The sequence below is a fragment of the Homarus americanus genome, unplaced genomic scaffold (assembly GCF_018991925.1).
Source record: "Homarus americanus isolate GMGI-L3 unplaced genomic scaffold, GMGI_Hamer_2.0 scaffold5831, whole genome shotgun sequence".
Taxonomy (NCBI): Eukaryota; Metazoa; Arthropoda; class Malacostraca; order Decapoda; family Nephropidae; genus Homarus; species Homarus americanus.
The window spans coordinates 1,410,454-1,424,480 of record NW_024719604.1 but is presented as its reverse complement, the minus strand read 5'-3'; the positions used below and the strand labels follow the sequence as shown (position 1 = coordinate 1,424,480).

General features: G+C 42.1%; 2 protein-coding genes across 4 annotated transcripts in view; one reads left to right on the top strand and one right to left on the bottom strand.

The window, feature by feature from the left end:
- Window positions 1-9,637, bottom strand: part of LOC121860118 (synaptotagmin-17-like) — a 13,263-nt gene extending 3,626 nt beyond the window's left edge. Inside the window, exons 1-8 of one of the 2 annotated variants that reach the window (XM_042357147.1) lie at window positions 9,414-9,637; window positions 5,508-5,657; window positions 4,502-4,681; window positions 3,573-3,764; window positions 2,428-2,550; window positions 1,798-1,875; window positions 1,302-1,394; window positions 980-1,141 (exon numbers count right to left, since the gene is read on the bottom strand). In XM_042357147.1, the coding sequence (XP_042213081.1) occupies window positions 980-1,141; window positions 1,302-1,394; window positions 1,798-1,875; window positions 2,428-2,550; window positions 3,573-3,764; window positions 4,502-4,681; window positions 5,508-5,657; window positions 9,414-9,458 (1,023 nt within the window). In that variant the 5' untranslated portion in view covers window positions 9,459-9,637. The remainder of the gene's footprint in view (window positions 1-979; window positions 1,142-1,301; window positions 1,395-1,797; window positions 1,876-2,427; window positions 2,551-3,572; window positions 3,765-4,501; window positions 4,682-5,507; window positions 5,658-9,413) is intronic. The other variant, XM_042357148.1, reaches the window with a different exon arrangement.
- The window catches only part of LOC121860117 (sodium-coupled monocarboxylate transporter 1-like), a 24,081-nt gene continuing 15,620 nt past the window's right edge, over window positions 5,567-14,027 (top strand). Inside the window, exons 1-3 of one of the 2 annotated variants that reach the window (XM_042357146.1) lie at window positions 5,567-5,679; window positions 10,259-10,496; window positions 13,707-13,806. The gene's annotated coding sequence lies outside the window, so the exon portion shown is untranslated. Of the gene's footprint in view, window positions 5,680-7,986; window positions 8,192-10,258; window positions 10,497-13,706; window positions 13,807-14,027 lie in introns of those variants that run through there. The other variant, XM_042357145.1, reaches the window with a different exon arrangement.

The window sequence follows — 14,027 nt, the reverse complement described above, 5'->3', positions numbered from 1 at the left end:
GTTGTAGATTCCACGAAGCTCCTCAGCGTCACCATAGGCAACAAACTAAATTGGAAACCACACGTCAGTGAAGTTGTCAAATCCTCCAGTTTCCGTCTCCACCTCCTCCGCCGACTCAAGTCCCTCCGAGTTCCTGCACCCGAGCTCTCAGTGTTTACACAACATTCATACTTCCCAAGCTCACCTATGCCTCCCCTACCTGGTCTTCCTCCCTAAATGCCACACAACGTAAACACCTAGAAAAAGTGCAAAGAGGGCATGCAAGATTATTCTCTCCCCCTTCCTACTCCACATATCAAAGCGCTCAACACACTGACCCTTTCGACTCACTGACCATCACCACGACCTCATCTGCAAATTTGGTAAGAAGCTTCTACACCATCCTCGACACCAGCTCCTACTACCACCTGAGATCCCTAGCCCGAGAATTGCTGTTCGACACCACAACCGCATCCAGCCCATACGTGCACGAACTGATCGCTATAAGAACAGCCCAGTCCCAACCATTGTAAAAATTATCAATAACTTGTAATCAACCAGTGTATTCACTCCCAGTAAATACTACTTCTTGCATTGTCACTATGTTGAAATGAACTGTAGTTTGAGCTTTTCCCCATCTAGTTATTATACAGTATATCTTATTTGTATCACTTATGTTACTTGTATATTATTTGTAATTCGAAAACCAATCCCCAAATATGTAACTGTATATTTTCAGCCTTCTGGCTGCCAAGCTCTTTCAATAAACCGTTAATTATTATTATTATTATTATTATTATTATTATTATTATTATTACACACACACACTACTACAGCTACAGATTCCTCCCTGTTTCCCTTTCATACATTTAACGAACTTCATAAAGGTCCGTTATATCGAAGGTCCGTTAAATATGAAACCCCCATCTGACGTATTGTATGGAGATAGAAGTCCGTTATGTGGAAGTTATCACCTGATGGTAGACAGTACAGTACATACCGGACTACACCGAGCTAGCGGCCTCCAGAGACGTGAAGGTCTGGCCAAGTTAACGTTCTGTAGAGGCAGGAGGACGTGACCTACAACACAGTGTCGAGAAAACTTGTCAAAATCTTTCACCTTCAGTTCCAGAGTCCGACGAATGACTTCCTTGTACGGCAGCTGACGGAGAGATAACCCGAAGTACAGTATAGTTATGTTGTTTAGATAAAAGAAATAAGTAACATTATATTAAGGTTCAAATTTGTTACTTAAAATCCTTCTAAAGTAAAAGTTATATCATTATATTAAGGTTCAAACTCATTATTTCTACGGTATTTACCTCAAAGGAGAAAGTTTCCTCAAACACTGGCTCCTGGGTTTTCTTCTTCACTGTTGTCTGTCTCGAGTTTTTGTTGTCAGGAAGGAGTGAAACCTGTAACAAGTAGTATTGAAATGTTTAATATAATTCATGAAGATATTTGATGGATGTACACTTCACTCTAACCTAACCTAACACAAGCCTCCCTCATGAGATTTGAAATAAGTTCATGGCCATGCAAAGTAGGAACCATTATGCATTGTAGCCAAAGTTAATGAGAAAAACTTAAGATCAAATGTAGTCCAATATCTGCTGGTGAAAACACAACACTACAGTCAGTTCACTATAGACTGGCCACTATCTGCTACAGAACACAACACTACAGTCAGTTCACTATAGACTGGCCACCATCTGCTACAGAACACAACACTACAGTCAGTTCACTATAGACTGGTCGCTTCCACAACACTTGAGGCCTTATATCCATGTACAAAATATAACACAACTCCGTGTTCACCTTAACATAGGGGTTTGAGTGAGCCAAGTCGCTGCGGTCCTTACACGCTGGTCTTGGAATATCAACTGCTTCCAACACCTGCCCCCAAAAAATCGTTATTACATAATTAAACAAATAATAGCAACTATATTATGCATTTTTACAACTAAGCCATATATCGGTAACTGAAATATTCTTCAAAATGTTTTGTATTTTTTATGGTAAGAGGAAGAGTTGAGGAGGAAGAGAAGGGAAATGACAAAAGAAGGAGAACGATCGAGAGGTAAAAAGTGCTGTTACAAAGTATGTAAACCCACCGCAATCCTCACCCCCCCCCCTCCTCACTGATGTACACCCACCCTTAATAATCTTGTCCCTCCTCTCCCCATCTATGAACCCCGAGACTCGTGAATCAGGGACATGCCACAGTGGACCATCTATGAACCCAAAAATATATCATGTCTCTAATTCACTGTTTCATGAGTCTCGGGGTTCATGGACGGGAGAGAGAGAACTGACACGACTTGTTTTGGTTGAGTTTACACAAGAAAACACACACATTAATGGATAAACATGTCCTTCACAATGATCAGACTTTACTCGACTGATTTTAAGGCTCCTATCAGAAGCGTACAACGTTCAGCAACTTACCTTAACCAGAAGTACGGCAGCGGAAGCATCATAGTGGAGGGAAAAATGGATCCTTCCCAACAAGTCATCGTCAGGGCCATCTTCGAGCGAGGAGGAGGTCGAGGCGTACAGGTGGGGTCGGATCTGAAAACATTGTCTAGTGTTACACAGAGGAGGATAAACAAACTGTGAAGTAAAGCGGTTTATAGAGTACTGTACTGTGTGTAGTTAATGAAATATTCCTTTAGCACGACACATGGGTGGTGGTAGTGCACGACACATGGGTGGTGGTATTGCACGACACATGGGGTGGTGGTAGAGTGCACAAGCCATAGTGTGGTGGTAGTGCACGACACATGGGGTGGTGGTAGTGCACGACACATGGGTGGTGGTAGAGTGCACAAGCATTAGTGTGGTGGTAGTGCACGACACATGGGGTGGTGGTAGTGCACGACACATGGGTGGTGGTAGTGCACGACACATGGGTGGTGGTATTGGTGGTGGTGGTAGAGTGCACAAGCCATAGTGTGGTGGTAGTGCACGACACATGGGGTGGTGGTAGTGCACGACACATGGGTGGTGGTAGAGTGCACAAGCATTAGTGTGGTGGTAGTGCACGACACATGGGGTGGTGGTAGTGCACGACACATGGGTGGTGGTAGAGTGCACAACACATAGGGTGGTGATACAGTGCACGAGACGGTGGTGATACAGTGCACGAGACGGTGGTGGTACAGTGCACGAGACGGTGGTGATGCAGTGCACGAGACATGGCGTGGTGACACGGTGCACGAGACGGTGGTGATACAGTGCACGACATAGGGTAGTGGTACAGTGCACGAGACGGTGGTGATACAGTGCACGAGACATAGGGTAGTGGTACAGTGCACGAGACGGTGGTGATAAGTGCACAAGTGGGAAGTAAGGAAAAGTTCCATTATGAGTTGTTGTGTAAAGTTTCAGTTAGTTAAGACATTACCTAACTCGGTAGACCATTGGTAGATACGGTATACAACATTTAGGTGTACAGTGTATTCCCCAGTAATGACCAGTCAACGATATTCATTTTATTTCAAATCAAAGACTATTTTTCCCCTAAACCATATATCGTCCGGTAAAGAAAACATCTCATAATTCTAAAGAGTTTTAACCTACTCAAGACTTACCTTCGTTAGAGCTTCATAATCAACTGCTTTAGTAGACCATCGAGGAGACCTGGGAGCCACGGGTGACCTGGGAGGACCTGTGAGGCGAGGCTGCACACCTTCACCTCTCACACCTGACCAGAACTCTATGGGGCGCACATCTATGACTGGCAGCTGACGCGAAGACACCGAATTGGACCGTCGCAGCTCAATCTTTAATGAAAAATTACGATACACAACTCATACAAACAGTATGTAATTGACACAAGATTATGCAACCATTAATATACTGTAAAATACTCTCTAACTAGAACCTTGCAGAGTTTGGGGATTAGCCCAAAAGTTTTGCTAGTTACAGCAGTACGTCTGCTATACCGATCTTCAGTGTATCTTCTCACCTCTCTTGTATGGCGTCCCACAAGGCTCCATTCTCGGCCCAGTACTGTTAGTATTGCACATAAATGATATTATCCACGCCAGCACACTCCTATAGTATAATTTATTTGTAGCGGACAGTAATCTGCACTCCAGCCAGGTACAGTACATTCTCATCCTTTGATAAAAAAAACTTGAACAGTAAATTGACTCGAGTCAGGAACTGGATAATATTTACGAGTAATAAACTGACCTTAAACTCGCCACATAATATTTCACAGAAGGAAAGGTTTACCCCCAGATCTGGACCCCTTGTACAATGGTAGCACAGTCCTCAAACGTGAACACAATACTAAATTCTTTGAGGTTGTTTTTGATGATAAACTAAACTGGAGAAACTACATACAGACAAGCCATGAACACCAATACACCGGAGACCACCAAAAGAACTTCCAAAGACCAACTGGAACCAAATAATGACTAATGAAAGTGAAGGACATCTTTTTTTCTCTTTTGAACCCAATATTTTACACTAAATGCTCATTAATAAGTAAAACACAGGTATGAAGACTCACCTGGTGATAGATATCTGATTTTAGGTCCTTGACGGAAGAGACGGAAGAGGAGGGAGATGAGGAGTTAGACTGGTGACGGAGTAAGGACGTTGTGGACACTGACTCACTGTCGCTCAGGTCTCCATGCTGACGAAGGGATAATACCAAGGAGGTCGTGTCACTTGACGGCTCATCCGGTTTCTTTGTGAAGACAGAAAACTTAACATGAAGAGCAGGAAGAAAAGGAAGGAAACTCGAAGAAGAGAAGACATTACAGAAACACAATAAAAAGAGGAAGAAACAAGAATTAATACAATTAAATAGTAGAGGTAGAAATAAAAAAGTAAATTTGGATAAAAAACTGAAGTAGGAATATAATTAAGAAAACTGTAGAGGAAAATGACACGAGGTAATACCGGTGCAGAATATTAAACCTCGAGTGTGTTATATGGGGTATAAAACTACCTCTTGTCTTCACGAAAATAAAATAATAATCATAAATATCTGCACAAAATAAAACAAAAATAGTATTAAGTATAGAGAAGGATTTCGTTCAGTACAAACCTAACCTAACGTAGTACACTTCCAGGTTATGTTGTAGGTATTGTTCTAAAGATGGGGGGAAGATAGAGATGGGGGGAATGTAGAGCTGGAGGGGGGAGAAGATAAGAGAGATAATATTTGATAAAGAGAGGAATTATTATGGAGAAAATAGCATTATGTAACCGGGAAATATTTCATATAGTCATAAATACAGTAAATACAGTTTAAGTGTTGTGAGCAGATCATCTGTAGCTGTTGAGTGACGCAAGTGTGAGAGTGTTGAGTGAGGCAAGTGTGAGAGTGTTGAGTGAGGCAAGTGTGAGAGTGTTGAGTGAGGCAAGTGTGAGAGTGTTGAGTGAGGCAAGTGTGAGGGTGTTGAGTGAGGCTAGTGTGAGGGTGTTGAGTGACGCAAGTGTGAGAGTGTTGAGTGACGCAAGTGTGAGAGTGTTGAGTGACGCAAGTGTGAGGATGTAATAAGTTTTACCTGTAGGATATACTGGATGTCAGCCTTGCGGGTGTGTGAGGGCTCTTCTTCAGCACAGCAGCAGCAACAACAGCAGCAGCAGCAACTATGACCTTCACGCCAGCACAGCACAGCCTGTAGCGTGTCCCACAGCCATCCCAGACTCTCCTTCTGTCGTTCACAAAACACGTGGGTGAGTTACCGTACTGTACTGAACCCATTTTCCCTACAGGGTGTAAATATTACTTAAGAGTTTAATACCAGGACCTGCTCCCTCCACACTGTGTAGCAGTTCTGTTGTGTGTCAGTCTCCGTCGTCATCATAGAAACTGGTTCACGATTTTTCAACATTTCAATATTCTAGAAAAAATAAATGTTTCAATAACATATGGAGCCGTTCAATTAGCATTAAAACAACTGAAGTTTATGAGAAATAGGGATAACATTTTGTTCTCATTGTTATGTTTTAATAGAAATAACTTTATGAGAGATAATTTATTCTTCTTCACTTCAGATGTTGTTTATTATCACAATATAACTATTGGATATAATGACGTAACTACAGATGCTCCACGCGTTACCTTCTACCGTGTATAATATTCCTATTTAAGTTAAAACACTTCCCCCTGACTGGATACCCGCAAATTTCCGCCAAAAGTGATAATTTCGTTACGGAAATGAATGGAATCAGTGATGAACAGTGATGATGAACAGCGATGAAGAACAGTGTTTAAAGTCAGTGAAATAAACTATAACTGTTGCACCATGTGGGGTCCCTCATGACAACACCTGTGATCGAGTTACTACAGCACCATGTGGAGTCCCTCATGACAACACCTGTGATCGAGTTACTACAGCACCATGTGGAGTCCCTCATGACAACACCTGTGATCGAGTTACTACAGCACCATGTGGAGTCCCTCATGACAACACCTGTGATCGAGTTACTACAGCACCATGTGGAGTCCCTCATGACAACACCTGTGATCGAGTTACTACAGCACCATGTGGAGTCCCTCATGACAACACCTGTGATCGAGTTACTACAGCACCATGTGGAGTCCCTCATGACAACACCTGTGATCGAGTTACTACAGCACCATGTGGGGTCCCTCAACACCTGTGATCGTGATTACTACAGCACCATGTGGAGTCCCTCATGACAACACCTGTGATCGAGTTACTACAGCACCATGTGGAGTCCCTCATGACAACACCTGTGATCGTTACTACAGTGTGGAGTCTCATGACAACACCTGTGATCCAGCACCATGTGGAGTCCCCATCCCACCATGATCGATCGAGTTACTACAGCACCATGTGGGGTCCCTCATGACAACACCTGTGATCGAGTTACTACAGCACCATGTGGGTCCTCATGACAACACCTGTGATCGAGTTACTACAGCACCATGTGGAGTCCTCATGACAACACCTGTGACCTCCATGACAACACCTGTGATCGAGTTACTACAGCACCATGTGGGGTCCCTCATGACAACACCTGTGATCGAGTTACTACAGCACCATGTGGAGTCCCTCATGACAACACCTGTGATCGAGTTACTACAGCACCATGTGGAGTCCCTCATGACAACACCTGTGATCGAGTTACTACAGCACCATGTGGAGTCCTCATGACAACACCTGTGATCGAGTTACTACAGCACCATGTGGGGTCCCTCATGACAACACCTGTGATCGAGTTACTACAGCACCATGTGGAGTCCTTCATGACAACACCTGTGATCGAGTTACTACAGTGATCGAGTTACTACAGCACCATGTGGAGTCCCTCATGACAACACCTGTGATCGAGTTACTACAGCACCATGTGGAGTCCTTCATGACAACACCTGTGATCGAGTTACTACAGCACCATGTGGAGTCCCTCATGACAACACCTGTGATCGAGTTACTACAGCACCATGTGGAGTCCCTCATGACAACACCTGTGATCGAGTTACTACAGCACCATGTGGAGTCCCTTATGACAACACTTACTGGTGAAACAATCATGTCAGCCATGAAGAGTCGTTTGTTAGTTCATGAACAGTGTTTTTCCGCCAATCAGGATGTTGGTGTGCCGTGAACCTGCCTAGTGTCTCGTGTGATGGACCACAAGAGCAGCCGACCACAAGCTACAGTTAGTCTGTCATCTCCTGAGGGATTCTTACCTCACACTGAAGGCTGCTGCGTCACTGTACCAGAGTATCATCTGCAGTCCGTACTAAGTGTTCGTGAAGTTTAGTTGTGAGAGAATTGTGTTAATTCGTGCCACTAAACTTACAGTAGAGTGGAGTGGTGTCGTGTGTACGTCTTGACTCATTATCTACGTTCCTAACTTATCTAAGTGACGACCAGGGTTAAACTGAAGTGTATGGTCCGTGTGCTGTACCAAGATTCATAATCAAGAATTGTCGGGCTTATCTTTCATCCAGATTATTTATTATATTTCTTAAGCACCTAAATGAAGCCAAGGCCATTGTCTGGGTTATCAATACTCGCGACTAACCGTCATCTCAGTACAGCAACAGTCTAAACTCAACTGTAGAGTCTGATCTTGTTTCTTTATCAAGTGACGTACGCCCAAATTATTAAACAACATCTTCCCTCTCCGACGATGATTCTTCCTGAAGAGATTGTTCTTTCAAGCGGTATTTTTAAATGCTCCAACCTCTTCCTCTTCGTGTGGGATAAGGAGGGTAGGTCTGGTAATACTGTCCACTTCACGTCCCTTCACAAATACTAGTCTTAGTAATATTATTTATTATTTAAGTTATCTAAATCACACAACATTACAGCATAAAGTACATTAAGCTTATGTAGCTGTCCTGTAACACTCCTACACATAGCTGTCCTGTAACACTCCTACATATAGCTGTCCTGTAACACTCCTACATATAGCTCTCCTGTAACACTCCTACATATAGCTGTCCTGTAACACTCCTACATATAGCTGCCCTGTAACACTCCTACATATAGCTGTCCTGTAACACTCCTACATATAGCTGTCCTGTAACACTCCTACATATAGCTGCCCTGTAACACTCCTACATATAGCTGTCCTGTAACACTCCTACATATAGCTGTCCTGTAACACTCCTACATATAGCTGCCCTGTAACAGTCCTACATAATTATAATGAGTCATGTAGAGAAACTTATAAAAATCATTCACCTATTCAACTTCTGCTATAAAGACCAAATGTTGAACACGATTTGTTTTTGTTTTCCATTTCTTTCAGTCTGTTATTATGTGTTGATTATTGTGTCTTATGAGTAATATATAAGAGTCAGTGTTGATTATTGTGTCTTATGAGTAATATATAAGAGTTCGGTGTTGATTATTGTGTCTTATGAGTAATATATAAGAGTTCGGTGTTGATTATTGTGTCTTATGAGTAATATATAAGAGTTCAGTGTTGATTATTGTGTCTTATGAGTAATATATAAGAGTTCAGTGTTGATTATTGTGTCTTATGAGTAATATATAAGAGTTCAGTGTTGATTATTGTGTCTTATGAGTAATATATAAGAGTTCGGTGTTGATTATTGTGTCTTATGAGTAATATATAAGAGTTCAGTGTTGATTATTGTGTCTTATGAGTAATATATAAGAGTTCAGTGTTGATTATTGTGTCTTATGAGTAATATATAAGAGTTCAGTGTTGATTATTGTGTCTTATGAGTAATATATAAGAGTTCAGTGTTGATTATTGTGTCTTATGAGTAATATATAAGAGTTCAGTGTTGATTATTGTGTCTTATGAGTAATATATAAGAGTTCAGTGTTGATTATTGTGTCTTATGAGTAATATATAAGAGTTCGGTGTTGATTATTGTGTCTTATGAGTAATATATAAGAGTTCGGTGTTGATTATTGTGTCTTAGTAATGGTCACACTTGGTTCTATCTCGCTACCCACCTCAGAATCCTTCATAACCTGTTGCACATTCTCCTGTTTCCCCATCTTTTTATCACTGGCTTCTCGTCTCCTCGGCCATTATTGATCTATGTCGACGCGTGTTCATAAGTTCACTCTTACATTGTTCTGTCTCTCGCTAGTTTTCGTCACAGCAAAATAATCACAGTCACCTCTGTAAATTGACACATTTCCCGCAGCTCTTTCACTACCATATGTTGAGAGAAGCAGTGTTGCCAATGTAGGGTGATGAAAATTAGCTAGATTGGCCTAGAAAATCCGCTAGAAATCTGCTAAACACATTATTACACATTTAACCTACATAATATGCAAATGTTGTTAATAAGTAAATATGCAATTGTTGTTTAGTTCTTACCACTTAATTCAGCGAAAAAAAATGCAGTTCTCTGCCTGTTCAGTCTCTAAAGACACAGACACCGACTAAGAGCGTGGACCAGCTTCTGGTGCTTGTGATGTCGATGAACTGTATGCTGCCTTTGTGACTATTAGCTTTACCACTTGTCTTGACAGTTCATAATATGAATGGCAATATTTTCCAACTCTTCTGAGTCCACTGTTAACAGCAATAATCGTATTGACTGAATTTGTATTCAAACAATTTCTGATCTTTGACTTAACAGTATTTAGCTGGCTAAATAGTCTCTCGACCACAGTACAAGTACTGTATACAATGGTAAACAGAGCTGAACCAAGGATAGTCCCAGGGCGAACGGATCCTGGACGAATGTTCTTGTAACGAACGTGTATTAGACAGCAGAGAGACTGGGTTGGGTTGCTGATTACTCTGTATTCTATTTCCTTTAAATTCCCTTCTTTTTTCATTTCAGAGGAAGGACAGACTATATGTGTTGATGCTAATAACTAACGTGTATACGAAATCCACGAGAACTTCCACCAAATCCTGTTAAAATCCGCTAGAAAATCCGCAATCCGCAAGAGGGCTATACCTGGGGTCCACAACCTGTATACTGTACACTAGTCGGCCACTTAATGGTACAAGTAATCAGTGATCGGCCGCAGGTGTACTGAGCCGACATGTCAGCACTGTATTCCACAAAATTTTACGTAAGATCAGAAATGCAGGATTATATTTTATTGTCAGAATTTTTTTATAAACAACACCGATATTTAACACTAAACATAGCTGTCATTTTCAGCATATATATATATTCTGTATTGAAATAATAGGACTGGTCACTATCCTAGTTAAATATTATGTAAAGAAATTAGGGAACATAACTTTTAGCAATACAAAATATGGAATAATGAAACTGTCTTCGCGCAGTACAAAATAACGGTTTAAAAACGATTCTCACCCAAAATACAAAACATATAGGGGAAATTGTTTCATAAAGTGGCATTATAATATTCTGCAGTACTGTACAATACCCCCGCCCCCAGGTGATGTTATTATAAATGACAATAAAATGTCATGTGTGTGTCATATTCAGGTAATGTAAAGTTTGCTTTTTACATAGGAAATTAAGGACTTCAATTCAAAATACAAATACACAGAACAATACCAAAAGTAAGGGTTGAGCCTGAATATGATTTACAATTTCAGAAAAAGTTTGTTCTAGTGTGTTAGAGTAGGAGCCTTCAGTGGCGTGACTCCTTGTGAGTTTAGAACAACACTTGTTCTTCACAAAGGTAACCACACAATGTCTGCTCACAGCAGTCTGTTGATTCCCTGTTTTTTTATTTCCACACAAAATATTAGGAATAATAAGTTTTACCGGCCACATCGGCTGAAATTTAGACTTCACTCAGCCGGCCGCATATATACCGGAAAAATGGTGGTTGCAGACCCCTGGCCGAAACCATCCGCAGTGTGAGCAATCTGCTAGATTTAGCGGATTTTTCGCCAAGTTGGCAATACCTGACAGAAGGATGGCTAACACTTGAAGAAAGAACGGAGGCTGTTGGCTATAAGTTTGAAAGCAACGTTGAGATTGGTCTTCCCGGGGTGTGAGAGGAGGCGCTCCAGCTGATTGGTTGGCTGTATATAACGATCGACGGTGAGGGTTCCAGATGCCTTAAGGGGGAAAAAATTATCCAGGAAAGGATTTTGTTTATTATTTTTCCGGTGTTGTGTTGTATAGCTGTCAGCTAATTAGTTTGTTAGATAAGCTACATATTAATAACAAGTAGTAAGAGGTGAAACTTTTTTAGATATTTACGATTATTTGGTGTTATTTGTGTAAGGTCTGTTGCCGTAGTTCTTGTATGCCTGTTGCTCGACCTACCACACCTCTCTCTCTCTCTCTCTCTCTCTCTCTCTCTCTCATTCATTCCATTTCACATTTATCGCTTGTCTTCTTCTCTCTGTCTCTCTCCTCTTCTCTCCCCCATCTCACTCTCGTGTTACTCCTGTTTTGGGGTTTCTCTCTTCTTTCAACTCCTTGACTCTCTCTCTCTCTCTCTCTCTCTCTCTCTCTCTCTCTCTCTCTCTCTCTCTCTCTCTCTCTCTCTCTCTCTCTCTCTCTCTCTCTCTCTCTCTCTCTCTCTCTCTCTCTCTCATTCATTCCATTTCACATTTATCGCTTGTCTTCTTCTCTCTGTCTCTCTCCTCTTCTCTCCCCCATCTCACTCTCGTGTTACTCCTGTTTTGGGGTTTCTCTCTTCTTTCAACTCCTTGACTCTCTCTCTCTTTCTCTCTCTCTCTCTCTCTCTCTCTCTCTCTCTCTTTCTCTCTCTCTCTCTCTCTCTCTCTCTCTCTCTCTCTCTCTCTCTCTCTCTCTCTCTCTCTCTCTCTCTCTCTCTCTCTCTCTCTCATCCCTGCTCAATTTTGAATTATCTAAATTTTTCTGTCTTTCACAATGTCACACACACACACACACACACACACACACACACACACACACACACACACACACACACACACACACACACACACACACACACACACACACACACACACACACACACACACACATACACATACCGTCGTCTCGTCGTTAGTGAGGAAGGTGGTCATGTCGCCTTCTTTGATTACACTACAGTAGGCCTATTAAAAGTACACTACAGTAGGCCTATTAAAAGAACACTACAGTAGGCCTATTAAAAGTACACTACAGTAGGCCTATTAAAAGTACACTACAGTAGGCCTATTAAAAGTACATTACAGTAGGCCTATTAAAAGTACACTACAGTAGGCCTATTATTAGACCTTGTGAGGGAGCTCCTAACACACGTGCATCTACCTGCCAACATGCCAAAAGTTAATAATAGTGTTTGGTAACTCTCTCCACTCGACACAACCTCTGTTTCCCAACCAATCTGTTATCTAATTTAAAGCCATTTTAATATGTTTGTCCGTGGATTGATAGTTTCAGTTTCTTTAGTTAACGCAGTTGTAGGAATTCGTGGTATAATGTTGTCTAGCACTCAGGATGAATGGAAACTCTAAGGTGGTTTTCTTGTATAATATAAGTTATATGATAGACAGTCTGGTGCTGGAGGTGCCGTGTGGTGAGGAGCTGCTCAGTAGAGACGTTCGGTGAGTAGCGTGTTGAAGGAGGTAGATGTGCAGGAGCTTCGTTAGAGAAGATGTTGCCTGTTGCTGGCCTCCTGGTTGAATGAAAGCTGGACAGCGTGGAGCTTGCTGGAGGAGGTATTGCGTGTTCAGGAAGATGGGCCAGAATGAGAGCTGGTTGGTGAGGAAGCTCAGAGAAGGACAGCTGGTGGGTCGCCATGCTCGCTGGCGGGAGCGAGGACCGCCAGGCAGGCGGAGGAGAGGCAAGGGCCGCCAGGCAGTGGTGGAGGTGTTGCGTGTTATAGAAGTGAGGCCAGAATGAATCTCAATGGAGAGACACAGCTTATATACCCAGCAGCCGTGAGTCATCTATGAGTCATGTTGGGAAAACCCGAGAAAGTCGCCGGTCTTTGGCTCGGTTGCTAGGATACGGTAGCATCTGGTGACGCCGCTCGTTTGGTTGCTAGGGAAGGCGTCGCAGGTGGGATGCAGCTACGCAGTTTGTAGGGGAGACGTCCACTACACAGTCTTCCACTTGGTTCATCTCGCCCCGCAATACATGTCTCTCGAGAAAATGTAAATGCATTTATCTTTGTTTATTTCTCTATGGAAGATTCCTCAACCCAAGAGTTCACATCTTTCTCTCACTCCAGAACACAACTATTGTACGCTCCTAGATGTGTCCCCATAGCGTTACCCTTGTTACATACCTTGGTCTTCAAGTGCCCAACTTATCACCACAAAGTGTTTCACAATTGTTATGATAAAATCTAATTGAGTCTAACTGATAACTCTCAAAGGTTCTCACTGGGCCAGTCTCACGCAACAGTATGGACCCTGACCACTAGCAGTTATTGTGGCTAACCTGTGCCACCTTACCTGCAGGACACCCTTGGTCAGGTGAGTTATTTGATAAACATTTCACTATTTGTGTTAATGTTGTGTTGACGTTAATAATATATGAGAGTTGTATGTTTAGGTGTGCTGCACTGTATGTAGGAGATTAATGCCGCCTCAGATGTGATGTGAAGTGTTACTGTGCTTTATCAAGCCGAGTATCTGTTGTAGACTAAACAATACAGCTCTTCACTGAACAAGGGCGGCATCTGGTGCTAGAGGCC